The sequence below is a fragment of the Lemur catta genome, chromosome 19 (assembly GCF_020740605.2).
Source record: "Lemur catta isolate mLemCat1 chromosome 19, mLemCat1.pri, whole genome shotgun sequence".
Taxonomy (NCBI): Eukaryota; Metazoa; Chordata; class Mammalia; order Primates; family Lemuridae; genus Lemur; species Lemur catta.
Window position 1 is genome coordinate 23,977,092 of NC_059146.1, and position 26,438 is coordinate 24,003,529.

Genomic DNA, 26,438 nt, shown 5'->3' on the forward strand with positions numbered 1-26,438 from the left:
ACTCCTGGGTCCTGAGGGAGGAAGGGACAGTGGGCTTCTAGTTTGTAGGTCTGGGAGAGGGGGGGTCTGAGGGAGCAGGGGAGAGAGAACCTGACCCCCGGGTCTGAGGGAGTAGGGTCTGGGGGCAAGCTTCAGGTCCTTGGCCTTCCCGGCATCGCCCGCCCCCGCTCCGGGGCTGGGCTTCCAGGATCCAGCCCTTATTTATGGTTTGATCCCACGGCCCGGCCTCATCGGACTTTGGAGGTGGAAAGAGGCCCAGGGTGAGTGACCGAGAGAGACTCGAAATGGCCACAGGAACGAGCTATGCCGGGAAGGTGGTGATTGTGACCGGGGGCGGACGCGGCATTGGAGCCGGGATTGTGCGAGCCTTCGGTGAGTAGGGGTCTAATGGAAGGATGGGTGTGGGGGTTAGTGAGCGTGGGAAAAAGGGACTCTGGTACTTTTCGTATAAAAAGGGAGTCTGGTTTCTTTTCGTATAAAAACAAATTTGCAATGCTAATTGCAATGCTAAGTGAGCGTTAGGATGGAAAGCCAAGTAGGTGTTCAGGGCATGGGTGGAGAGAGATTTCTCATGCAGCGATTAAGATATAAGAGTAAACAAGAAAGTTTATTTTATCTTTTAGAAGGACAGAGAGAAAGAGAGAGAGGAAAGAGAGAGCAAGCAGGGAGACAGGGAGACAGGGAGACGGCCTTGGCATCCCAAAGAAAGAAGGGGTTGCCAGCCCTGAGGCCAAGTGGCTTGCTGATTTTAAGGGGGAGGACGAGAACCAGTGTTTGTTGTCACTTGAAACAGAAGGGGCTGTGGGAGTAATTAACAGGAGGCAGCTGCAAGATGTCATGTCTCGTCTTTCTTGCTTTTCCTGTTCCCTGAGACTTGGTTATCTCTGAAATGTAGTCAGACTTAGCACAGGGGATGTAATTTTGCCCCTGAGACTTGGTTTTGGGCAGGAAACTGAGGCCTGGCATTTGCCCCCTGCTGTCTGTCTGTCCAGGTGCTTCTCAGGAACACCTGAGGGCACAGAAACAGCTTCTAAAGGCTTCGAGCTGGTGATGTTCAGAGAAAGATTTGCATTTCCCTTTTGTCTGTTGGGCTCCTTTCAGACGTTGTGAAAACGGAGTCCCTGGAGAGTGCCTGCCAGCCAGGGAGAGAGTTCATGATTGATCTTTAGCTGTTATTAGAAAATCAGGAGGTTAGATATTTTCCTGTTGTTTCGGCAAGGCAAGGCTGGCCCCTTTCGGGGAAGGGTGCAGTGACAGCCCCGGGCCTGGGTTTTTGGCAAGGTCTCCAGGAAGTTCCTTTCTCTAGGTTTGTTAATGAAGCTGCAAAGCGGGTGGTTTGGATTATCTGGAGTAGCCCAGGGGGAGCATGTGTCAAGGCCTCTGCCCTTTGTCCGGGGATCGTCATGACACTTTGGGATCACGAGGGGAAGGTGAGGGAGAGAAGCCCCGCTCCAAGTGGCCACAAGGGGGCAGCAGAGGCCTTCACCAAGGGGTAACTGGGTCTCTCCCTTCTCAGTGGACAGCGGGGCCCAAGTGGTAATCTGCGACAAAGATGGTGAGTGACGGTCCCTCAGTCGTCACCCCAGCCTCCTCCCCAGGGGTCCGTTCCCCCAGCCCCTCCTCCGTCAGACCCCCGGGGGTCGGACTTCCAGCCCCTCCTCCCTCAGCCCAGGAGTCCAGGCTGGAGCTCTTCCCTCCCTGCAGAGTCTGGGGGCCGGGCCCTGGAGCAGGAGCTTCCTGGAGCTGTCTTTATCCGCTGTGACGTGACTCAGGAAAAAGATGTGAGGGTGAGAGAATTTTCTGCCTCTACTCCCTGTCGCCAATAATTCTCTCTCTGTCTCTCTCTCCATTCTCCTCCAGGTGTTTGCACATGCTGTTCCCTCTCCTTTCCCTCCTCTCCTGGCTAAACTGTACCTGCCACGAAGGTCCCAGCCCGGTGCCACCCACCCACGTGCATTAGGCTTTCCTTGATTCTGACGACCAGGTCATGTTCCTGGGTTTGTTCTCCTTCATCACCTACATCTCCAAGGCTCTCATCACACCTGCCAGGCGGATGGAAATGAATAAATCCCTCAAAGTGGGCCTCCCGTGACATTTTTTCTTCCTGTTTCTGGATTTCTGTCTCTTCTATTTAATCAGTATCTGTTATCTGCCCCCTTGGGTCTCTGCTCCTCTCTCTCTGGGTCCGTGTCCCCTTCCCTCTCTGAATCCCTGCCTGCCCCCGGCCCGGGAATGACAACCGCAGTGTGGCACCGACCAGCTGTCTGGTCTCTGGCTCCTGGGCCTTCCTGTCTCCTCCTGTCTTGCCGTGCCTGGTGATCCTGGGGTGTCCCCCTGCTTCCTCCAGCTCGTGTCCCATCAGCTCTGCACCCAGCTTCCCCGTCCCTGCCTTGCTTTTGGGAGCACTGGCTCTTGCAAGGTGGGCACCGCACAGCACGGCTCGTTTCCACGTTTCCTTCCTCCCCAGACCCTCATCTCCGAGACCATCCGCCAGTTCGGACACCTGGACTGTGTGGTCAACAACGCTGGCAACCGTGAGTCGTGAGGCCTGAGGGCCACTCCCCACTGATGTCACCCCGCGTCCTCCAGCACCTCTGTTTCCCCCTTCCCCACCCTTGACTCTCCATCCTGCCCCATTCCTCTTCCTGTCCCCTGAGACGGGACAGGACACCCATGGAAACCACCAGGCCTGGGCTTAAATCCTGGCTCTGTTCCATCCTTCCGATGTGCCCCCAGTCCTGTGTCCTCACCTGTCCATGCCCTCGACATCTCTAAAGTGGGAATTATGGTCACCACCCTAATGACAGTGACCATCTTGGGTGCACAGCCTCTGCCTCGAAGGCACAGTGCTCATTTCTGAAGTGAGGCCCACGGCCCTCTCCTTTGCCAGTGGCGGTGAAGGTGGACTCACTGTGCACGGCTATGGGACTTGGTGTGGTGGCTCCTAAGGGAAACTGCCATCAGCTTCATGACCACCCTTCATAAGAATGCCTCACGTTGGTAAACTGAGGCTGAGAGTGAGTTGATCGGACTGGACTCACACCGCAAGGCCGTGGCAGAGAGAAACCTCTATGTCAGCTGGGCTCACCCTCTCTGGGCTGCAGTTTCCTCCTTAAATTCTTTTCTTTCCTCTCCTACCCCCACCTCCCCTCCTTCAATTATTGTAAGGATTTAAAGAAACAGCAGATCTAGTTCATCCTTTTTCTCTGCAGCCTTTGTTCACTGACAGATGTTTACTGGCACCTACTATGTCCCAGGCTCCTCTGTGGCGAGTGAGGGTTTAGCAGTGACAAAAGAGAGAAAACCCCTGTCCTTTGCCACTCTGGAAGGTGTTAGGGTGGAAAGCCCAGTAGGTGCTCACGGCGGCGGGTGGAGAAAGATTTCTCATGCAGAGATTAACATATAATGGTAAAAAAGTGTATTTTATGCTTTAGAATGATAGAGAATGAGAGAGAGAGAGAGAGAGAGGAGGGTGGGTGGGGAGGGTGTGCAGTGAGACAGTTGTCATCACAAAGAAAGAGAAGGGAGATGCCAGCAGCGAGGCCAAGTGGCTTACTGCTTTTACGGGGACAAAGAGAAAGAGAAAAATAGTAATTTTTTTTTTTTGAGACAGAGTCTCACTCTGTTGCCCAGGCTAGAGTGCCGTGGCCTCAGCCTAGCTCACAGCAACCTCAAACTCCTGGGCTCAAGCGATCCTCCTGCCTCAGCCTCTCGAATAGCTGGGACTACAGGCATGCGCCACCATGCCCGGCTAATTTTTTTCTATATATTTTTAGTTGTCCATATAATTTCTTTCTATTTTTTCGTAGAGATGGGGTCTCGCTCTTGCTCAGGCTGGTCTCAAACTCCTGACCTCGAGTGATCCTCCCGCCTCAGCCTCCCAGAGTACTAGGATTACAGGCATGAGCCACCATGCCCGGCCTATAAAATATGTTTTTTTTTTTCCTTGAGGCAGAGTCCCCCTCTGTCACCCTGGCTAGAGTGCCATGGCGTCAGCCTAGCTCACAGCATTTTGCTGTTCTTAGAAAATCGCAGAATCAGATATTTTCCTGTTATTTCAGCAAGGCCATCCTTACATTGTCCCCCTTTCTGTATTTACAATTAAACTTTCTATTTAAAAAATGAACTCAGACACAGGGAAAACCAGTGGAGGTCTTTCCTTCCTATCTCACAGTAAGGAAATGAACAAGAGAAGACAGATACCTTCCATCCTCCTTATCCGTGGGCTTGTTACCGAAAGCTCGGCCGCTTGTCCTTGGGCTGCATCAGAAGAACGAGGATAAGTGGGTTGAGGGGAAGGAAAGAAGTTTCATTACTTTGCTTTTGCTGGCAAAGGAGGATGGAGACTCCTGTCTGCAATGCCATCGTCCTAATAAGCTTCAGGCAATTACTGTCTAACAACAGTTGATGATTCTGATCATCCCATCTCCATCTGCGACTTCTGTCCACGACCTCCCTTTACCTGGTCGGGGCTGGGCCATCTCCTGTTGCACAAATGGCAACGACTTACCCGGTCCCTCCCAACCACAGGCCTGAGGTGGGGATGCAGGTTTTAGCTCCCCAAAAGGAATGGAGGATGTTGAAAGTAGATAGAAAATATTTTTTGCCATTTTCTCAGGTCATTCCCTCTGTTACAGACTCCATTGTACAAATTTGGCCCTCTGTCTGCCATCCCTACCAGTCCCCCAGTCACTATCTCCCCTCCCTGTTCTGTCCTGGCCACTCCCTCATTGCTCCTCTCTCTCCCCCCACCCCACCGCAGACCCACCCCTGCAGTGGCCCGAGGAGACCACCACCGAGAGCTTCCGCCAGCTGCTGGAGCTGAACCTGCTGGGGGTTTACACCGTGACCAAGGTGAGCATGGGGCACTGGGTTGTGAGACCCATTTTGTCTAAGAGCAAAATGTTTCCTGTTCCTTGGTTTGATCTCCTTGTTCCAAAAGGACCCTGTTTTTTGCAGGAAAAATGGGGGCTATTCCTTGCATCCAACAAAACTTACCCATGTAGCTGCATGGCTCAGCCTTCTTAGGAACCTTCCAGGACCTTCCAAACTGGTGCAATGGTGGTGGGAGGGGATGCTAAGAATGTAGGGGGATGGGGGGCACAGTGGCTCACTCCTGTAATCCTAGCACGCTGGGAGGCTGAGGAGGGAGAATTGGTTGAGCTCAGGAGGAGTTTGAGACCAGCTTGAGCAAGAGCCAGACCCCATCTCTACTAAAAAAAAGAAAGAAAGAAAGAAAGAAATTAGCTGGACAACTAAAAATATATAGAAAAACCTTAGCTGGGCATGGTGGCGCATGCCTGTAGTCCCAGCTACTTGGGAGGCTGAGGCAGGAGGATCGCTTGAGCCCAGGAGTTCAAGGTTGCAGTGAGCTATTATGAGGCCGCTGCACTCCAGCCAGGGCGACAGAGTGAGATCCTGTTTCAAAAAAAAAAAAAAACAAAAGAAAAAGAAAAAAAAGAAATTTTGCCTAAGCAATTAGATTACTGGTTTCTCTTTAAAAGTCAGTAAACTGGACCCATGGGGCAAGGAGACTGCTACATGCAGCCCAGCTCTCCATTGCGCCCCAGTCCCTGCCTCCCCCCATTGGGCTGCCAGAGCCTGTGGCCTGTGAGTGATCTATACAGAAGCCTCACGTGGGAGTTAAGGGTCTAGATCTGGGGCTTGCTTTGCTTAAGTCCTCTGCCACTTCCTACCTGCCACGTCATGCAAGTTACTCATCCTTTCTGTGCCTCTGTTTTCTCGTCTGGAAAATGGGGCTAATAATAGTGTCTAATTGGAAGAGTTGTTCTGAGGACTGAATGAGATTAAATGAAATACCCACGAAGCCCTCAGAGCATGCCTGGCACCGAGGTCACCCTCTGCAGTTATTATTTACCATGAACCTTGCCCCATTTTGTTTCTTTTGGCCAAGCTGTTTGAGATCCATTCAGTGTGAGATCCCTGGGATAGATGTTGGGTAAATGGAGCCTGGAGAAAGTAGAGGAGAAAAGGTGAGATCTGAGCTGAACCCTGAGTGGGATGGAAGGAAGTGAAGTAGGGCACAGGGTGTTGCACTCAGCAAGAAGAGTGTGCAAAGGCTCTGGGGCAGGTGCCAGCAAGTACATCTTTTTTTTTTTTTTTTTTGAGACAGAGTCTCACTCTGTTGCCCGGGCTAGAGTGCCGTGGCATCAGCCTAGCTCACAGCAACCTCAAACTCCTGGGCTCAAGCAATCCTTCTGCCTCAGCCTCCTGAGTAGCTGGGACTACAGGCATGCGCCACCATGCCCGGCTAATTTTTTTTTCTATATATTTTTAGCTGTCCATATGATTTCTTTCTATTTTTAGTAGAGATGAGGTCTCGCTCTTGCTCAGGCTGGTTTTGAACTCCTGAGATCAAACAATCCGCCTGCGTCGGCCTCCCAGAGTGCTAGGATTACAGGTGTGAGCCATCGCGCCCAGCCCAGCAGGTATATCTTAAGAACATCTTATGAGAAGCCCATCCCTATCTCCAGCTTCTGCAATTATAAACATTTTGTTAAACTTGTTCTACCCATTGCCTCTTGCCATCCCCTCCTCAGACATCATATAATTGTATCGGTAAGAACTTCATGGCTAGATGTGTGGCTCATGCCTATAATCCCAGCATTTTGGGAGGCCAAGATGGAAGGACCACTTGAGGCCAGGAGTCCAAGACCAGCCTGGACAACACAGTGAGACCCCATCTCTATAAAAAATTTTAAAAAATATCCAGCGCAGTGGTGGGCACCTGCAGTCCCAGCTGAGGCAGGAGAATCACTGGAGCCCAGGAGTTCGAGGCTGCAGTGAGCTATGATCTCGCTGCTGCACTCCAGCCTGGGTGACAGAGTGAGACCCAGTTAAATGCACCCAGAAGTCCCCAAATATCTTATTGTAGTTGGTTTGTTCGCACTGGGATCCAGACAAGGTCTGCCTATCGCATTTGGTTTTCCTGAGGGTGAAGACTTTTGTCTGCTGGGTCATACCTTTGTCCCAGCACCTAAAGCAGTGCCTGTTAGGAAGAAATCTCAACACTTGTAAGTTGCAGCCCTCATCGTCATCATCACCATCATTACCATCATCATCACCACCTTCACCATCACCACCAAAATCCCTTGGAAGCTCTTTAAATGCTGACTCTGGGGTCCCTGCCCAGAGCCCTGAATCAGAATCTCTGGGTCTTTTTTCCTTCCTGGTGGATTCTGATACAAGCCAAAGTTTATGACTCTCTAGGCTAGAGAAAACAGGGAGGGATTAGGGATATTTATATAGTCAAGGAAATGGTATCTTGTGGGCAGCAAGGATCCACAGAAGGTGTTGGAGCAGGCGTGGGCCACGGGGTGTGTCAGTTGTAGGCTCCAGAGCTGGATTGGTTCTTAGAGAGCTATGTGTCCATTCATCAAACACTAACTGAGCCTGGTAATGTTCTAAGCGCTACAGCGGGGAGCCAGGCCCCTGTGGTCTTGGCTTACAGTCCTGCAGTCCTGCAACAGCCAGGTATTGCTACATAGACAGATGAGTTCCTAAGAGTGAGTGCTTCTGTTAGGAAGGATATGGGTGTGGCTCTGGAGAGTGTGCCCGGGAGGCAGCCCTTCTGGGAGTTGTGCCAGGCTTCCAGCTGCAGTGCCCAGGGGAGGGCTGGGGCTGGGCAGAGTGAGAGAAAGGAGTGGTGAAGGGAGAGGCTGGCCTGGGGAACAGCTCCTGCAGGGTCTTGAGGGCCGTGCTGAGGGAGTCTTGGAAGGTGTTTGAGCAAGGATGTGATGTGATCTCATTAATATTAACAGATTACTCTGGCTCCTGTATGTTACGAGGGACAAATCAGAAGGCCAAATGCGTGTGCAGGAAACCCATTATTAGGAGGTGATTGCAGTTGTCCAAGGGAGAAGTGGGGGCCTTTTTTTTTTTTTTTTTTTTTGAGACAGAGTCTCGCTCTGTCACCCTGGCCAGAGTGCCGTGGCGTCAGCCTAGCTCACAGCAACCTCAAACTCCTGGGCTTAAGCAATCCTTCTGCCTCAGCCTCCCGAGTAGCTGGGACTACAGGCATGTGCCACCATGCCCGGCTAATTTTGTTTTCTATATATATTTTTAGATGTCCATATAACTTCTTTCTATTTTTAGTAGAGACAGGGTCTCGCTCTTGCTCAGGCTGGTCTCGAACTCCTGACCTCGAGCGATCCACCTGCCTCGGCCTCCCAGAGTGCTAGGATTACAGGCGTGAGCCACCGTGCCCGGCCTCCCTGTCTTCTGACCTCACGTCTCACCACACTGGCCTCGGAGCTGCCAAGCACAGCAGGTTCACTCCCACCTCGGGGCGTTTGCACTCGCTGTTCCTCTGCCTGGCAAGTCCTTTCTCCAGATTTCCCCACAGCTCACACCCTTACTCCAGTCTTTGCTCAGATGTCACCTTCCCAAGCCCTCCCTGAACACGGTAGTTAGATTGTACCCCCCAACACTCCCAGCCCCTCATCCTCTGTGCTTGTTTCATGCCCCTCCTCGCACGCCAGCTCCCTCGACAGGACACTCATCTGTTGCTGCCTCCACCTGCAGAACCTCGGCTCCATGTGGGCAGGAACCTCTCTATCTTGTTTTCTGAGGCATCTGTGGCATTTACCATGGCACCTGGCACATAGTAGGTGCTCAGTAAATGCTTGTTGAATGAGACAGAGAGAATTGCGTAGATTCAAGAGATCCTTAGGAGCTACAGCTGCCACAGCTTGTTGCTGGGATGGCTGAGACTCCAGAAGATTCCCAGGTCCTTGGCTTGAGACCCTGGGTGGGAGCGGGTGCCATGTGGGGGGCTGGGAATGGGGGTGGGGAGTGGGGGGGGCTGGCTAGGCTTTAGGGGCCCAGTGGGGTGAGTTCTGTATGGGAGACATTGAGATGGAGACGTCCAGATGTCTGGGGCATCAGGAGCTCCAGAGGGCAGGTCCCAGAGAGATTTAGGGGATGCCGGTGGGAAACCAGCAAATTTGGGGCTCCCCCGGCAGAGATTGGAGAGTAAGAGGTAGGCTCAGGAACCCTGAAATTTAGGGAACATAGGGTCAGGCCAGAGTGAGGCTGGAGGACATCCAGGACAGCCAGCTGGGATCCAGGATCTGGTATGTGAAAGGCAGGGCAGGCGGGCAGGGGAGGGGAGTCAGCTCAGTACAAGCCCTGGGGGTCCTTGACGCAGCCAGTGCAGGTGCTCAGTGACCTTTCAGGGCAGGGAAGGACGCTGGCCAAGGAATGTGCAATGTGTGCAAGGGCTGGGAAGGGACTTGGGGAGTGTGGGACAAATATTTATTGAGCTCCAACTGTGTGCCTGCTCCTGGGAGAGGGTGGTAGGAAACACATCTGAGACTCCCATGGGCAGCGTGGGGGGAGGCAAGTTAAACAGCAGGGCAGTTGCAGGGACTGGGTGCAGGGCAGGCTGGGGTGGGGCTGCTGAGGGAGGGAGGGAGGGTTTCGAGGCTGATGGGAGTGGGGCAGAGGCCAAGAGGGTGTGGGTGGGTCCCTGAGGCGACAGCCAGAGGACTACTCTCCCCCCAATGCCCACATAGTCACGTGGCTCATGCTCTAATCATCTTTGTCATAAATTCCTACCCGTTTATGGATTTTGGCCTCGGACTGCAGGCAGCAAATATGGGCTCTGTCGGGTGTCACATGACCTTCTGTGACATGACAGACTCCTCACTTGTAAAAATGGGGCTACTGCTGTACCTCTTTGTAGGGTTGTTAGGAGGATTGAATGAGCTAATCTACGTGAAGAGCTGAGAACAGGCACTGACATGTACCAGGTCCTCAATACATCCATTCATTCCTTCAAAAGATATGTGAGGCCAGGTGCCATGGCGGTGGCTCACGCCTGTAATCCCAGCACTCTGGGAGGCCAAGGCAGGATTGCTCGAGGCCAGGCGTTCAAGATCAGCCTGAGCAAAAGCAAGACTCCTACAAAAAATAGAAAAATTATCTGGACGTGGTGACACGCACCTGTAGTCCCAGCTACTTGGGAGGCTGAGGCAGGAGGATCACTTGAGCCCAGGAGTTTGAGGTTGCTGTGAGTTAGGCTGACGCTACAGCACTCTAGCCTGGGTGACTGAGTGAGGCTCTGTCTCAAAAACTAAAAAAATTACCCAGAGAGGGGGAGATAGAGTCAGAGACCCAGCAGAAGAGACAGAGGGAAACCCTTTCAGACAAGAAGAAACTCCTTAAGTGCTGAGACCCAGAGACCCTAGGGCAAACCAGAGAAGGTACTAGATGCTGTCCCTATGGGCCACCAAGATCAATTAGGAACATGCCAGGGAGATGGCCACTGTCCCAGATGTCAGGATGTCTGTGGCTGCGTTTTAGTGGGCTGGGGAGATCTGGGGCTTGGGTGGCTTATTCTTCCTCTTGCCTCCCTAGCTCGCCCTTCCCCACCTGCGGAAGAGCAAGGGGAATGTCATCAACATCTCCAGCCTGGTAGCAGCGATTGGCCAGTCCCGGTCAGTTCCCTATGTGGCCACCAAGGTACACCAGCCCCTGCCCCTTCCTTCCCTTCCTTCCTTGCTCCCATGGGCCTTGGCTTTGAGGCCAGACACTTTAAGAGTGGGACCCAGCAAGACCTTGGTTGGGAGAATGACCCATCCAACTCCCACATTCAGCCCCAAGGCATAACAACCCGTGACAAATTGCTACCCCCTAGGTTTGTCCCAAGAAACAGAACGTGGTGCATCCAAGGAGAGCGTGGCTTATCCATTCTGATGTTGCTGCTCAGTGTCGCCTGTTGGGGGGAGAGGACCGGGGGGACACCATCTCCTGGAGACTGAACTTTCTCTGGGCCCTGTTTTCTGCAGGGGGCAGTAACAGCCATGACCAAGGCCTTGGCCCTGGATGAGAGTCGATTTGGTGTCCGAGTCAACTGGTGAGCAGCTCCAAGTTGGCTGAGAGCCTCCTGGGGGAACTGGGAAGGCTGGGAGTCAGCCCAAGGGGCAGCATTTGAGACAGACTTCTCTGATCCCCTCTCCCCCCAGTATCTCCCCAGGAAACATCTGGACCCCACTATGGGAGGAGGCGGCAGCCTCAACACCTGACCCCAGGGCAGCAATCCTAGAGGGCACCTTGGCCCAGGTAGGAGTGGGTGCCATAGCCAGGGGGGAGGTGGCTGGGGGGTGTGTGTGGCCATCAGGTGGGGCTCCTCTTGACCCCCACATCCCCCTTCTCTCCTCAGCCCCTGGGCCGCATGGGCCAGCCTGCTGAGGTGGGGGCTGCGGCAGTGTTCCTGGCCTCCGGAGCTACCTTCTGCACAGGCATCGACCTGTTTTTGACCGGGGGTGCAGAACTGGGCTACGGGCGCAAGGCCAGTCCGGGCACCCCCGTGGGCATCGCTACTACTCTTTCCTGATTTCTCACGTTTCCATCTGAGCCTCCCTGCCTAGGACTTCCCCGCCCCCCACCGAACTCCAACCTGCACCATCTGCCTCCCAGGTGCAGCCCCCAACCCCTTAGACTTTAAGCCCACTTAGGAATGTGCCGGATCACCCTGCAGTTTCCCATAAAAGCAACTTGCAGCCCTAAGAACATCGTTATATTTATTTCCCGCCCTTTGTACGAGTCCTTCGGCGACGGCCCCATCACCTGTTGCCTCCTTGAGGCACCACAGCTCCCCTACAGGCCAAGCAGGTACCTGATGTTGCTAGTGCCTGTCGCCTGTCGCCAGGGGATCCTGGGAAATGTAGAGAAGTTTGGCTTCACCTGTGCGCTAATTAAAAGGCCCGCAGGGGAGAGTAAATTAACCGCTAATTAGGAGACAATGGAGAAGAAGCGAAAGGGCCTCCCCTTTATTCGTGGCCCTTAGGGAAACGGAGTTTTGACCTTGCCTGTGGAGCCGGAAGGTAGCTGCCACAAATTCCAGAGGGAAGAGGAAGCTGGGGGCCGAGACATCTGGGTCAGAGGGAGAAGACCGGGGCCGAGACTCCTGGGTTTGGGGGAGGAGGGCACTGGGGACTCCGCGCCTAAGGAGGAGCAGATCCTGTATTCCCCCTGGTGGGGCGCTGGGCCGAGTCCTGGTTACGCACCCCCAGGTGAGGGCGGGGCTGCAAAGCTGCTGCGGATTGGCTGCGGCGGGGGGCGTGTGCGGCAATCGCTGATTGGCCGCGGCGGGAGGTCTGGGCACCGCCCCTACATCCCGGGCAAGTGGCGGGGGAGGAGGACTGAGGAGGGGAGAGGAAAACCCGGGCCACACCCTGAGGGGGAGGGTTCGAGATTTGGGTGCTCGGGCCTGTGGCTGTTAGGGGTGAGGGGCACGGTGAGCCGGGGACACGATTTGGGGACATGTTGGGGATACAATTTGGAGACAGCGTGTGCCAGGGTAGAATTACGGAGGCACGGTGGTCGAGGGACCGGATTTTGGTGTCAAAAGAACCCGGATGCAGGAGTTTGGGGGACACAGTGACCGGGCAGCACAATACAGGGGACACTGCCGCAGGTCTGAATTGCTGAGGTCAGAGAGATCCTGAAGGAGACACACATGCAGGGGAGTGACCGGGAAACCCTGCTCTGAGGCTCACTGATGACCGGAGGGTTGAGGAGTATCCAGGCTGCAAAGCGAAGTTCCCCTTCGTCCCTACCTACTATCCAATTCAGAAGCCCTTTCCCAAAGTCCCATCCTTTTCCTGCGCATTTCCGTGACGTCTGCGCCGCTGACATTCATAGTGTGCTCTTCCTTTTCACAAAGGCATCGTGATAAACGGAGCTTCGTGCTGCTCGCCTTTCCCCTTTCTTACCTCGGGCCGCTTATCCTCGCCAGCGCTCGGCGACAGTCCCTATGAAAATGCATTTTTGAAAACCGCTGCGTGCACGCTCCTGCAGGGCATGAGTGTGGCTGGAACAGAGCTTGGGTTGGGACCCTTCCGATTCCCGCCCCCTGCAGCGCAAGCGCTCTGCAGCAGGGCCCTGCTCCCCGCGGGAGCCCCACAGTTGGGGAGGCCGGGCGGGCCTGGGGTGCCAGGCAGGCCGCCATCCCGCGGGAGGGGGCGTGAGCAGGGCGGGGCCGGAACGTCTTTCTCCGGGGCCGCGCCCCGGGCGGGCACAGTTACCGTCGCACGGATCATGGCCGCAGCCGCACTAGCGCAGGTGGGTTCGCAGCCCCGCGTCGGGGTGCTGGGGAAATCTGGGGGGACGCGCACTTCCGGGAAGACCACTCGAGCGCCTCCTGTCCGGCTTGCCGCCTCCCCTCTGGCACTGGGGTTCCGCTGCGGGACGCAGAGGAGGATGGTTCTACTTGGAAAGGAGCTGGGGGCTCTAATGGGGGAAGTGGGTGGACGCTGATAGGGTGGGCACGTAACAGGCGGGGAGGCATAAAGCGGGAAACGTAGAGGGGGAGCCTGTAATGAGAGAGGCACGATACTGGGGTGGGGGTGGGGTGGTAGTGGATTGGAGAATGTAGCCCTGGGGGGATTAGGGAGGGAAGAGTCAGCCTGTGGGGGCTCTGGAATAAGGGGCCTAGGACTTCTAGGGGTGGGACTAGGATGAGGGCACAGAGTTCGACTCCAAGTCTCAACTGGGAATTGAACCCGAGGTCTTATTTTCTTGGAAATAAAGGTGGGTAAAGGACAGATGCGAATGATGTGTTTCCAAAACCCCTTATCAGAAGTCCACACCTGGGTTGGAAATTGAAGCAGCTTCTCTTTGTCAAAATGACGTAGATCCTCCAGGCAAGAGACGATCTGTTCTTACTGATAAGATGTCAAACAGCAGACTTTCCCCAAGAGTCTGTGATTTTAGAGAACAGCGTGTCTCAGTGAGGAAGGAAACAGTGCCAGAAAGGGCTCATTACAACCCTCGACAGCTGCAGCATACGCAATCTTGGGAGAAGTGTTTCTTGTTAACTGCATCTGACTTCACATGAGTCTTTTACCCCAGCTGATGAACACCAGGGCAGAATTTTACGTTTTTCCGGATTTTAATGACTGACAGGAATAGACCTGGGATACGACAGGAGCAATTGGGCTTTGAAGGTGACATTCCTGGGCTGTGCTAGGACCTTCCTGAGCCAGATCTAACAGGTGCAGCTGGCTGGGGCTGTGATGAGGAGAGTCCTGTCGTGGCACAGTTCTGGTGTAATAGGAGAGTCCTGAACTCATAACTAGAAAGTCCTTGGCTCTGATGAGGACAGTTTTGTCCTGTAATGGAGATAGTCTGGGGCTGAGTCCAGGATTTTGATGTCGGGATGGTCCTGGGGTGTGAAGGGGATGGCACTGGACCATGGCAGGGACAGTCATGCAGAGACTGGCCTAGGCAGTGACATGGGGACAGTCCTGGGGTCTGAAAGAGACAGGGACTATCCTGGGCTATAGTGGGGGAAGGTGCTGGGCTTTGGGGGGGGGGGGACATTCCTGAAATGTGTTGGGACAGTACTTGGCTCTGGTGGGGATGGTCCTGGGAAGTGACAGGGACAATCTAGGTTGTGATGTGGAGAGTCTTGGGCTGTCATAGAACAGCTCTGGTCTGTGATAGAATTCTGGGCTACAAAGGGGCAATTTAGATGTGACGAGACCAGTCCTGTACTCTGACAAGGACAGTGTTGGGCTTTGACTTGGACACTTTGGGGCTATGACAGGAACAGTTCTGGGATTTGATGAGACAGCTTAAGCTGTGATAGGAACAGCCCTTGGTTGAGACAAGGATAGCACTGCTCTACGATGGGGTCTCTCCTGGGCTGTGATATGGGGCCAATCTTGGAGTGTGGAGGCCAGTGCTGGGCTTTGATGGTGATACTCCTGGGTGGTTTGAGACATAGTGGAGCCCATGATGTCAGAGAGCCCTGTGCTGTGCAACACCTGATCCTCCCTCATTTCTTAATTCAGCCCCAATCCTTTCGCACACTTTGTTCCAATGGGCCATCTGCCATCTGGGGTGGGGGGGTCTCCCTAGGGCCCAATCCCAGTGGCTTGGGGTGTGGAATGGAGGGATGCCTTCTCTGAGCTGAAGGGAGACCCCTGCCCTTAGAGAAACACCCTGGAGGATGAAGGCAGCTTCTCCCACTTTCACAGGATCTCTATGGCCAGTGGGGATTTATACTGGCCCAGGCACTTGCCTAGCAACTTCTCTCTGCCTTGTGGGTGTGTGCTGTGGCTTTCTGCCTCTCCTTTCTCTGTCTCCTGGATGTCTCTTTCTCTAAGCGTCCCCGAGACAGTTTCTCTCCAGGTGTTGGCATCTCTGTCATCCCAGTCTTTCTTCATTTCCCTGGGTCTCCCTTCCACTCTGGGCCCTGCCATCTGAAGTCTGGTCTTCATGTACTTCACTCTGTTTTCCTCATTCTCTGTCTCATGGCTTCTCTTTATCCCGCCCTCAGTACTTTTTCTTGATTTCTGCAGGGCTTATGTCTTTGCCTGAGTGTGTCTCTCTCTGTTTCTTGTTTCAGTCTCCCTCTCTTTATGATCAGATCTATTTTGGCATCTCTTGGCCTCAGTTTCTGTTCTTTCCAGTTTATGTTCCCCATTTCTGTCTCTTTCTCATTCTTCCTCTTCCTCTCTTCCTCTTTTGTTTTCATCTGGGCTCCCTCTGAAGGCCGCTCTCCTGCCCACAGGCTGGCTGTCCCTGCGCTGTGTCCATCCTCTCTCCACACTGTGGGTGTCCTGTCCCCTCCCCTGCAGAAACCTGGCTGTAGTGCTATGCAGGCTACATGTCGCCACCTAGAGGCTGCGCAGGGCCCCACACTCTGATAGTCCTGGAAGCCCTATGGGCCCCACCGGGTCAGGACCGCGCGGCAGCCTGGCAGCCCCTGTGTCCCCAGGACTCACCTGCTGACCAGTGACTGCTGCCATTCACGTCCATTCTCACCGGTGCCGGCTCACCCAGCTCACAGGGCAGGACAGGCTGGCCGCTCTGTATCCTTCCATCTCACAATCCAGCTGCGTCGCAGGGCTGGAGACAGAGGCATTGTGAGGTCAAAGGTCACTGGGGAGGAGTCACCGTGCTGGCCATGGCGAGACCTGCTGTCCCCTACTCCCTGCAACGAGGCCAGAAGGGCAGTGTGCATCTGAGCTCTGTCCAGTGACGTCCGGGGCAGACCCCAGGTCCATGTGGCTGCCCCTCAGCCCCTGGGCCCTGAAGGGAATTGGAATCACTGCCAAAGTGGTGCTCAAGGTGTGGCTTGGGGGCTTCAAGGGATCTGAGCCCAGTTGATCTAATTACCCTGAAAGAATAAACACTTAGACCCCTGGGTCTGAGGGAGGAGGCGCTGGGGCCCTGGACTCCTGAGTCGTTGGGAAAATGTCCTGCACGTCACTTACTCTTCTAAGGCTTTTCAGGGATTGGGTCCCAGGAGGGCTTCACTTACCTGTGCACCTTCCCTTGTAGTCTTCTCTTCTGAGCTGATCTCAGGGCTGGTGCCAGAGTTCCTCTGGGTGGGAGGTGCTTGCATTTGACTTTGCCCCATAGTGGAGGGGGGATCAGCTGACTCAGCTCTGTCTAGGGACAGCCCTCCTGGGACAGGAATTCCCTCCAATACAGGGTGATCAGACAGGGGCAGGGATTTGGCCAGGGCCACAGGCCTGGTCTAGAATGTACTGGGATTGGGACAAAATAGGCCAGAGGGACCTTCCAAGTGCAGAAGGTGGCAGATGGGGTGCCAGGGCCCCTCCTCTCTCTCACTCCTGGCCTCATCACCTTTCTTGCTTCTCTCTCCACCCCAGATCAGGGCCCGAAAACTTCTCCCTGTCCCTTGGCTTCTGTGTGCTCCCAGGAGATGTGCCTCTTCCAATTTCAAGGTGATGGGGGGGAACTGTATGATTGCATGTGAGGGAGGAGGGGCCTGGCAGATTGGGTACCTCTGAAAGGTCCACAGCCCAGAGCTGAAGGTGGGTGACAGTGGGGTGGCCTCATAGCCTGCCCTTAGGCAGGAGAGATGGAACCGCATGTCCCAGGAGCCTCTGGGGTGACAGGTCTCCATTCTCTATGGGTCCAAGGCCCAGAGCTTCACGGGAGTTGTAGTTTTTCAGTTTGGAGGTTGTGGCCAAACTCCAGGACACCCAGGTCCCCTGTCTTTTCTCAGGCTGCAGACCTGCAGCTGCAAATGACACAGACGCCTCATAAGAAGCCCGACCCCGGGGAGCCCCTGGTGTTTGGGAAGACGTTCACCGACCACATGCTGATGGTGGAATGGAACGAGAAGGGCTGGGGCCAGCCCCGAATCCAGCCCTTCCAGAACCTCACACTCCACCCGGCCTGCTCCGCCCTCCACTACTCCCTGCAGGTGGCATGGCAGCCAACCTCTGTCGCCTGTCTGTGTCCATATCTCTTCCTCCTTGCTGTACCTCTTGCTAGGTGCACCTCCTTGGGTTTGTTTTTTGCGTGTTTCTTCTTTCTGTGTGTTCATCATCCATTTTCCGAGGCCGTGCACACTCCAGGCCTTGGGCTGGGTGATGCTGCCTTCCCCAAGATGAGCAGATCTAGTTCCTTTGCTTGAGAACTCCACACTTTGGTCATAACCTCGTGCCATTTGTGCTCTGATGGAGGCTCTGTGGAGGCCTGAAGAGACCCCTGTCTAACTTGAAAGAAAGTGGGGCCTCCTGGCAAAGAGGGGAGCTCAGGATGTTAGGCAGAGAGAGGACAGCCAGTACATAGTGCCAAATGGAAGAAGGCCTGGCACATTTGAGAAGAACTGTGGAAGCAGAGTGTGGCAGAGGTGACTGAAGACTGTCAGGGCCACAGAGGAGCCGAGGGGCTGGGGCCTTGTCCAAAAGCCCTGGGGGCCATGCAGGGCTCTGAGTAGGGCAGGGACAGGGCCAGGTCTGGGTATAGGAAGAGCCCTCCCAGGCTGTGTGCAGGGTGAGAGGTGGAGATCAGGAGACCGGGCTGGGGGGAAGGTCTGGAGATCCAAGCTGGGGCCAGAGTGGCAGGGACAGACAGGAGAGGACAGGTCAAAGAGATTCAGGGACACAGGGACTGACTGGGTGGGTAAGGGAAAGCAAAGGAGGGCTGAGGATGGTGCCCAGAAGTCTGGCCAGGTGACCAGGTGGACCGTGTGTGGGCCTGTCCCTAAATGGGGAGCCAGGAGAAGGAGCAATTTTGTGGCACCTGGTGAACATGAGAGGCCTGTGACATTCTTAGGAGAGAGATCCAGGAGGCATTTGGTTTTTTGACTTAAAGCTGCGGCTGAAAGCAAAGTCTTCACAAGGAAACTTCAGTTGAGACAAGATTTGGATGAGTATTTTCCAACTGCAGTCACTCCAGTTTGCAGTTTGGGTGATTTTTATCCTCCAGGGCATGATTCTGTGACATGAAGGTTTTCTTTTCTTCCCTTCCCCTTCCCCTTTGCTTTTCCTTCCCTTTCCATTGCATTTTATTTCATTTTGAGGTTGCTTGGTTCCCCCACCCCTAACCTACTCTGGACATTTACCTGGAACCAGTCAGTTCGGTTGCAAGGAGACACACCTCCCACAGCGGTAAGACACTCAGGTGAGGACATAATGGAGGACAGACAGGCAGGATCACATCCGCAGATCCCCCGGGAAGGTGGTTAGTAGGAGACCACCATTCACTACTCCCTTCAGCCCAGCACAGCAAGTTTTCCTCTGACCGGGCACCCAATGCTTTTCTTCAGTTGAGTGAGGCAGATGGAGTGTCCCGTGGCATACAAAACATACGTTTCTGTGACCCCTCTCGTGCACGGTGGGAGGGGGCACAGGAGAATCACGTCTCCACGTCACCCTCACTCTGAAGCATGTGTGGAATAACAGGTAGGCCACTTTTATTATTGTGGTACTAATACACATGCATAATAGTACACACAACATATAATGTGCCATTTCAACCATTTTAAAGTTCCCACGCCCTTCCAGAGCTGCTTTCTGGGTATCAGCACTGATGTATATAATCCTTTCACTTCATTTGTCCCACATAGAAGGCACACACTGCACACCCACTGTCACCATGCTTTCTTCCTTTAATGTATTTTGGAGATTCTTCTATAGCAGCCCTAAAACAGCTATTTCCATCATTTTTTTTTTTTTTTTGCGGCAGGATAATATCATACTTCATCCTAACAATGCACCTCATTAGGCAATCCCCTATTGTTGGACACCTAGGTTGTTCGTAGCCTTGCACTACTGTAAACAATGTCTCAATAAAGAATCTAGTACACACGTTGCTTCCTTTAAGTGCCAAGTGTGTATCTCAATTTCTAGAACCGTTGGGTCAAAGGATACATACATAAGCTTATAATTTTGGCAGGTATTGCCACACTGACCTCTGTAGAATTGAATCAATTTGCACACCAAACCAGCAGAGCCTGTTTCCCCATACCTAGACAACCCTTGTCAGTGTTCTAGATCTTCTCCAGTCTCCTAAGTGGGTTTAGATGTATCTCAAAGTAATTTTAATTTGCATTTTCTTGTTACTGACAAATGAAGTTGACCATCTTCTCACAAGCTTAAGGGCCCTTTGTATTTCCTTTTCTGTGAACTGTCCTTTGGCTAGGCTGATTTTTTCCATCAGGTTATGTTTTTAAAAAATTGAGAGCACTTTTGTGAGAGCACTTTGTATATGAGAGAAGCGATTTGTGATATGAATTGAAAAATTTTCCCCAGTTTGCCTTTTTTTCTTGAGACAGAGTCTCGCTCTGTGGTCCGGGCTAGAGTGCCGTGGTGTCAGTCATCCTAGCTCACAGCAACCTCAAACTCCTGGGCTCAAACCATCCTCCTACCTCAGCCTCCGGAGTAGCTGGTACTACAGGCATGCGCCACCATGCCTGGCTAATTTTATATATATATATATATATATATATATTTTTTTTTTTTTTTGAGACAGAGTCTCACTCTGTTGCCTGGGCTAGAGTGCAATGGCGTCAGTCAGCCTAGCTCACAGCAACCTTTAACTCCTGGGCTCAAGCGATCCTTCTGCCTCAGCCTCCCGAGTAGCTGGGACTACAGGCATGCACCACCATGCCCTGCTAATTTATATATATATATGTGTGTGTGTGTGTATATATATATATTTTTAGTTGTCCAGCTAATTTGTTTCTAGTTTTTAGTAGAGACGGGGTCTTGCTCTTGCTCAGGCTGGTCTTGAACTCCTGAGCTCAAACAATCCTCCTGCCTTGGCCTTCCAGAGTGCTAGGATTATAGGCATGAGCCACCACGCCCAGCCAAGTTTGTCTTATTTTTATGCAATCAAATGTATCACTTTTTTTTTTTTGCTTCTATGATTGGTCATATTTAGAAAGACCATCCCCAATCCAAGATATAAAACAGTTATCTTGTGTTTTCTTCTATAGCTTTTATGATTTTGTGTATTTTTTTCATTAAAATTTTTAAGCTACCTGGAATTTTTTCTGATATGAAGTGTGAAGTATGGATCCAATTTAATTTTTTTTTCTAGATGGGTATTTGGTTACCTACTCCATCGTTCAGTCATATACCAGTGTCACTCTTTTAAGCATTGTAGGTTTATGATCTGTTATATTGTCTCATAGGGGTACTCCGCCCCTCCCCCCCATTGATCCTTTTTATTCTTGTAGGGTATTTTTCTCCCAAAATATCTTGGCTACTTTTGTTTGTTTTCCATTCTTCATTCATCCATCCATTCATTCGTTCATTCAACAAAAGCCCACTATGTGCTGAGCACCGTCCTGGGTACAGGGGACTGGAGGTGGGGGTGGGGAGCGGCGGGCGCGTTTCTCTGGCAAACATGTCAGACGTGTCCCCTGCCCCGGGCTCCTCTGGTGTGGAGTGCAGTGGACATTGAAGGAGCAGACATGGAAGTGTGGGGCAGTGATCAGGGTACCCTGGCCTGTGTAGGGGTGAGGGCCACGCCACGGAGTGGGGACATTTAAGCTGAGCCCTGGGAGATGAGTTGGAAGGCAGAAGGGGAAGCAAGGAGGAGAGTTTGCAAGCACAGGACCCAAACCCTGCGAGCAGGAGGCGGCCATGGCAGTGGCAACAGGCAAGCAGCAGCCAGAGAGCTAGTACAGGAAGAATTTTAATTCTTTTATATTTTAAAAAGTATTTTTATTTTTCTGGGAAATTCCAAACATAAAAGTAGAATAATAGACACCCCCTCCCCTCAGTCCCCCAGCACCCTGCTTCATCAGTTAAAAACTTCCGCACATTATCATCCTGAAAACTTCCCAGGAACATGGAAAGGGTTTAAGCAGGGCGTTCTCTCTGCTCCGCTCACTCTGGTTTCTGTCCTGTGCCTTTTGAGGTCTCTGTCTCTTTGTCTTTCCCTGTCTGTCTCTCTGTCTGTCTGTGTGTCTCTCCATCTCTGCGTCTCAGGTGCTCATCTCTCCCCAGCGCCCTCCGTCTCTGTCTCCATCTCTCTGTGTCTGTCTGTCTCTTCCCCCTTGGTGTCTGTCGCTGTCTCTCCACGACAGCCTGGGGAGGTCTCCGAGCCCTGAGCCTCCGGCCCGCCTGTCCCCGCAGCTCTTTGAGGGTTTGAAGGCGTTCAAAGGCGGGGACCGTCGCGTGCGCCTCTTCCGCCCCTGGCTCAACATGGACCGGATGCTGCGCTCGGCCCTGCGCCTCTGCCTGCCGGTGAGGGCCCGCGGGCGCGGGGAGGGCGCGCGGGGCAGGGCGCGGGCCCCTGACTCCAGGCCCCTGACTCGCCCGCAACCCCGCCAGACCTTCGACAAGGGCGAGCTGCTCGAGTGCATCCGCCGGCTCATCGAAGTGGACAAGGACTGGGTGCCCGACGGCGCTGGCACCAGCCTCTACGTGCGGCCCGTGCTCCTTGGGAACGAGGTGGGCCCAGCTGCCGGGGCTGGGGCTGGGGCTGGGAACAGGGCTTGGGGGGAGGATTCTGTGGATTCTGAAGTGGGGGCTGAGGGCCTGGACTCTTGATGCCGCCTCTCTGCCCATCACAGCCGTCGCTGGGTGTCAGCCGTCCCCTGCAAGCCCTTCTGTACGTCATCCTCAGCCCGGTGGGCTCGTACTTCCCCGGAGACTCCCTGACCCCGGTCTCCCTCCTGGCCGATCCAGCGTTCATCCGGGCCTGGGTGGGTGGGGTTGGCAACTACAAGCTAGGGGGGTAAGTAGCACTCCCACCCCCAGAACGTCTGTTGCACAGGGCGTCAGAGACATAGGGTCTAGTGCCTGTGGTTTTGAGTACGTTTTTGGGTGTCGCTTGTCCTCCCAGCATATCTCCCATGGGCACATGGGGTGTGACATCATTGGCACCCTGGTGTACCCAGCTCAGTGCTAAGCGTTGTATTCCTGTGACTACAGACTATGGCAGGAGGGGTGGGGATTATCTTCCCGATGGACAAATGGGCTCAGAGATGGGAAGGGATTGGATGGAGGTCAGTGGGGAAACCAGGACTGGTCCTTGGAAGCCTCCAGAAATGAAATTTACACTTAGCTCACTGGTCTCTCCCCCTGGGGGGTATCAGGAGCCCAATATGCTGGTTTCCTGGGTACAAAAGAAAATGAACAAATTCTAACCTTGGGGGGACCACAGGTTTGGAGATGGAGGAGATAGGATCACAGAAGGTGTTCTGGGAAGAAAAATATGTCTGGTTTTTACAAAAGGCTTTACAAGTCTTCATAGACCCAGGCCAGGCTTGACATGCCAAGCAGGAGCTGGGATCTAGTCCTGGGGCAACAAGAAGCCATGGGAGGTGTGTTAGCTGGTGAGGGGCAAAGTCATCTCTGGGTGAGTGACAAGGTGATAAAATAAGGTGTTACAGAAAATCATTGAGGTAGCCCAGTTCACTGGGGATTCCAGAGAAGGCCCAGCAGCCAGCCTGGAGGTGTGGCCACGCCTCTGAGAGGTGCCATCAGAAATGGCTTGAAGGATAGCTGGGGATTTGGTCATGATGAATGGAGGAAGACGGTCCTGGCAGAGGAAACAGTGGTGCTCTTGCCATCTGGAGAAGGGGAGAGGCAGGAAAAGGGGGACGTACCACCCAGGGTCTTGACGCCAAATGGCCAGAGATTCTGTGCTGGGCACTGGGGAGGCACAGGGGGACTGTGGGCTGGGGAGGGCAGGGGCAGCCCTGGTGTGGGGAAGGATGGGGGTCCCCTGCCCTCTCCAACCAGGCTGCCACCCACCAGGAATTATGGGCCCACGGTGTTAGTGCAACAGGAGGCAAAAAAGAAGGGTTGCGAGCAGGTCCTCTGGCTGTTTGGGCCTGACCACCAGCTCACCGAGGTGGGCAACATGAACATCTTCGTCTACTGGACCCACGAGGATGGGGGTGAGCCCACCCAAGACCCAACCCAAGCCCTGGTGGAAGCGGGTGGTACCATAATTCCTGGCAGGTTACAGGACCCAGGGATCCTGGGGTTGTGGCTCCTAAGAGGAAGGGGGTGTGAGGTAACCTCTCACCCCCTACACCTGACGTAGTGCTGGAGCTGGTGACCCCCCCGCTGGATGGTGTCATCCTGCCTGGAATAGTCAGAAAGAGTCTGCTGGACCTGGCTTATACCTGGGTGAGAGCGTGGTGGCTTCTGGTGGTGGAATACCTGGGGGGGCAGGGCATCAGGGGTCTATGGTGGGGGATGGGACTCACTAGTCCGTCTCTGCTCCCCTTGGGCCTCTTTCTTACCATCCTTAGGGAGGGAGAGGCAGAGGTCTGCAGGTGCAGCCCTTGGGGACATGTGTATCTCTTCGCCTTGCCCTGCAGGGTGAGTTCCGGGTAGCAGAGCGCAAGATCACCATGAAGGAATTACTGCAGGCGCTGGAGGAGGGCCGGGTGCGGGAAGTCTTCGGCTCAGGCACCGCGTGCCAGGTCTGCCCTGTGCACCAAATCCTATACCAAGGCCAGGTGAGGCGCGGCTGCCACGGGGTGGGGGTGGGGTGAGAGAAGGGGGAGGGGCCCAATCCTCACCACACCTTCTTCCCCAGCACCTCCACATTCCCACCATGGAAAATGGGCCTGAGCTTATCCTCCGCTTCCAGAAGGAGCTGAAGGCGATCCAGGTGAGGTTCAGGGAGCGGGGAAGTGGGCCGGATGCTTGTTCTCCAGAGAAGTTCACGTCCCATGAGCCTCTGGACTGGGAGCCGCCCTCCCCCACCCCCAATAGTCCCAGGGACAGATAATGGCCCTTCTATCTAGGCCCGGGCTGAGTTGGCTTTCCATGAACCTCTGTGGCCTGGAACACTCCCAGGAGCTAAATAACCCTTTCCTGTGCGCTGGTGGAGCCCTGGGCTAGCTCTTTGGTTTGAGAACCCCACTTCCCGAGTCTCTGCGGCCCCCGAGTATCTTTCCAGGAACCTCTGGGACCCTAGCCAGCCCTCTGGCCACATAAGTCGGCCTCCCGAGATTCCCTGGAGCTCTGGGAGGTCCCTTTGGTCTGAGAAATCTTCCTCCTGTCAGCCCTGGCCCTGAGCCCCTTCCTAGAGCAAGCATATTTCCTCCCGCGAGCCTCTGGAGGCATTCCCGTGCTTCCGAGCCCAGGTATCCTCCCGGGACCTCTGGGCTCCCTTCCCAGCGCTCGGGACCTAGAACTACAGGTCCCCTGACTCCCCGGGACTTCTCTGCGGAAAACTTTTTCCCCAGAGCTTTCCGGGCCTTACAATACCCGCCCCCTTCAGAACTACATCTCCCCTAAGCCTCTGCGCCGCCTTGGCTGGCTTCCTCCTCCTGGGGTTGTGGGCGGGCCTCCGGAAAGTGGACTACATTTCCCGTGAGGCCGCGGGGCGCAACTGCGTAGGCGCTCAGCTTGGGGCGCCGCAGGGCCTGCTGGGAGCTGCAGCGCGGCTTTCCCCTCATGCGACGCCTCGGTCGTCCTGCAGTACGGGACGAGCGCCCACGAGTGGATGCTCCCGGTGTGACCGTGCGGGCTGAGTGCAACCACCTTTCGGATCCACCGACCTGTAGCATCCAGTCACGCCGCCTCTTGCCTCCCTCCCAATGACTCACCTGAAGTGCAATAAGAAGTAGAAGGCCGGGGGACAGGACGCCTGGGTCTCTGGCGCCCCCGCGTGGTCAGTACACTCCCAAAGCCATAAGGGCCGGATCCAGGCGTCTTGGCCACTAGCCCCGCGTCTCGGGTCTCGGGGGTTAGGGCCCCCTGTTTCTCCTTGTCGTGGGGCTAAGGATGCGCTTTAGCTCCGACCCCGCATCTCTCCGTTCTCAGGCTGGACCCCGGGTGCTGCCGTTGAGTATTTTTTTCTCTTTCTCTTTGCTGCAATTTTGAAATAAAATGCCAAAGAATAAGACTGCCTGTCTTCTCCAGTGCTGGACTTTGGGGACCCTGGGGTCTTAATGCAGGAATCCTGGCTTTCAGCCCATTTTATTTTCAGAGATCCAGTAATCTGAGCCCTCAGAGTCCTGGCTGTTTCTCCAACCTGGGAGAGGTTTCCGCTTCTCCCAAATTAAGTTTAGCACCCCCCACCCCCACCCCGCTCCTTCCTACTTCCCATCTTGGTGACAGTCCCACTGAACACGCAGTCACTAGGCCAGACCCCTCAGCATTCTACCCCTGACTTTCAAAGCCCATCAGTCCCCAAGCCCTGTTGCTCCCGCCCGCTAACTCTGCTCTATCTGTCCCTGTCTTTGTCCCCTTGGCTCTGGCTTCCGGTCTTGTCTTCCACCTGCACTCTTGTCCCAGCCTCCCGTCCGTCCCCTAAGTGGCCCCAGAGGGGTCTTTCTACACCCAGGGCTGCCCCTGCCCTCGTGCTCACAGCTTTGGTTGGGCTCCCTAGCGCCCTCAGCCAGTACTGCAGATGGCAGCCCTGGTGTCTGTGGAGTGAGGCACCAACTCTCGACTGTCGAGGGACTGAACATCATCAAATAGTTTATAAAATAGTCCCTGTCATGTCTCTGTGTGGTTCTATGTGTCCTAATCTTGGCCCCCTCACACACGCACACTTTAATAATTGCTATGTGGAGGTGTCGAAAGAGCCAGGTTTTAGGACTGGGCATGTCCATTTGCAGATCTGGATTCAAACACCTGCTTCCTTTTATCTGCTTGCTGTGTGACTTTGGGCATGTGACTTTATCTCTGTGAACCACTTTTCTGGAGGAAGGCCCTGTGGGACTATTTGGCAGACATGATCTGTGGCCCATCCAGCAGCCAGCAGCTTTGGGACTGAAATTCCAATTTAGTAGAGCAGCAACTGACCCATTGCCACATCCTCCCCTTCCTTTTTTGTCAATGATTGCTCAAGGGAAGTTTATGGGCCAAAAGGACCCAAGGGGAAATTTGCCTGCTGGCCTCTGGGAAGATTTATTCCCTTAAGAAAAGAATCTGGAAGGGCTCCCTCTCCTTCTCTACCTCCTTTTGCTGTTGATTACATGGAAGAGCGATGCTTGGAGCTGCAGCCATTTTGTGCTCACGAAGGGTGCTGCTGCCCTCACACTGCAAGTGGCAGTGCATTAAGATGAGAAGTCCCCGACTCCTCCCAGGAAACCTCTGCTTTCTGGATTGTTTTGTTTTTAAAAAGTCAAACTGAAATCCTGTTTAAGCTTTTGCCAGGTTATTTGTCCTTTGTTATTTGCAGTTTGGTGACTTATGTTAGGCTCAAAGAATTCACCC

General features: G+C 54.1%; 2 protein-coding genes and 1 long non-coding RNA gene across 8 annotated transcripts; 2 read left to right on the forward strand and 1 right to left on the reverse strand.

The window, feature by feature from the left end:
• The first annotated feature begins 8 nt into the window (after nt 1-8).
• HSD17B14 (hydroxysteroid 17-beta dehydrogenase 14) lies at nt 9-11,532 on the forward strand. 4 transcript variants are annotated; one of them, XM_045531230.1, is made up of 10 exons: nt 292-372; nt 1,307-1,430; nt 1,517-1,555; nt 1,705-1,787; nt 2,468-2,534; nt 4,763-4,854; nt 10,381-10,485; nt 10,812-10,879; nt 10,989-11,085; nt 11,186-11,532. In XM_045531230.1, exons 2-10 carry the CDS (start codon nt 1,367-1,369, stop codon nt 11,357-11,359), a joined length of 789 nt encoding a protein of 262 aa, XP_045387186.1. In that variant the 5' UTR covers nt 292-372; nt 1,307-1,366; the 3' UTR covers nt 11,360-11,532. The 4 variants fall into 4 exon arrangements, with proteins under 4 accessions (XP_045387185.1, XP_045387186.1, XP_045387187.1 ...); XM_045531229.1 differs by lacking the exon at nt 1,307-1,430 and having other exon boundaries at nt 9-372; XM_045531231.1 differs by lacking the exons at nt 292-372; nt 1,307-1,430 and having other exon boundaries at nt 1,538-1,555; nt 1,668-1,787.
• Nucleotides 11,527-16,317, reverse strand: LOC123623853. Of its 2 annotated transcripts, none has more exons than XR_006730034.1 (5): nt 16,298-16,317; nt 15,759-15,882; nt 13,617-13,728; nt 13,053-13,208; nt 11,527-12,779 (listed from the first exon to the last, which is right to left on the reverse strand). It is a non-coding gene; the product is annotated as an uncharacterized LOC123623853 (long non-coding RNA). The 2 variants fall into 2 exon arrangements; XR_006730033.1 differs by having other exon boundaries at nt 15,759-15,967; nt 16,298-16,314.
• BCAT2 (branched chain amino acid transaminase 2) lies at nt 12,695-25,119 on the forward strand. Of its 2 annotated transcripts, none has more exons than XM_045531226.1 (11): nt 12,695-13,089; nt 16,653-16,727; nt 17,012-17,212; nt 21,381-21,491; nt 21,579-21,698; nt 21,821-21,984; nt 23,010-23,152; nt 23,302-23,387; nt 23,582-23,722; nt 23,803-23,877; nt 24,694-25,119. In XM_045531226.1, exons 1-11 carry the CDS (start codon nt 12,829-12,831, stop codon nt 24,730-24,732), a joined length of 1,416 nt encoding a protein of 471 aa, XP_045387182.1. In that variant the 5' UTR covers nt 12,695-12,828; the 3' UTR covers nt 24,733-25,119. The 2 variants fall into 2 exon arrangements, with proteins under 2 accessions (XP_045387182.1, XP_045387183.1); XM_045531227.1 differs by lacking the exon at nt 12,695-13,089 and adding an exon at nt 15,877-16,104.
• The last annotated feature ends 1,319 nt before the right edge of the window (nt 25,120-26,438 follow it).

What these genes read in the sequence shown, in the direction of transcription:
- HSD17B14 (XM_045531229.1), top strand. Translation starts at nt 285, where the DNA reads ATGGCCACAGGAACGAGCTATGCCGGGAAGGTGGTGATTGTGACCGGG. An exon ending in GGGTTTACACCGTGACCAAG is followed by an intron (nt 4,855 to 10,380) that starts GTGAGCATGGGG and finishes TTGCCTCCCTAG; the next exon opens with CTCGCCCTTCCCCACCTGCG. An exon ending in TTTGGTGTCCGAGTCAACTG is followed by an intron (nt 10,880 to 10,988) that starts GTGAGCAGCTCC and finishes CTCTCCCCCCAG; the next exon opens with TATCTCCCCAGGAAACATCT.
- BCAT2 (XM_045531226.1), top strand. Translation starts at nt 12,829, where the DNA reads ATGAGTGTGGCTGGAACAGAGCTTGGGTTGGGACCCTTCCGATTCCCG. An exon ending in CCGCAGCCGCACTAGCGCAG is followed by an intron (nt 13,090 to 16,652) that starts GTGGGTTCGCAG and finishes TCTCCACCCCAG; the next exon opens with ATCAGGGCCCGAAAACTTCT. An exon ending in CTGGACCCACGAGGATGGGG is followed by an intron (nt 23,153 to 23,301) that starts GTGAGCCCACCC and finishes CACCTGACGTAG; the next exon opens with TGCTGGAGCTGGTGACCCCC.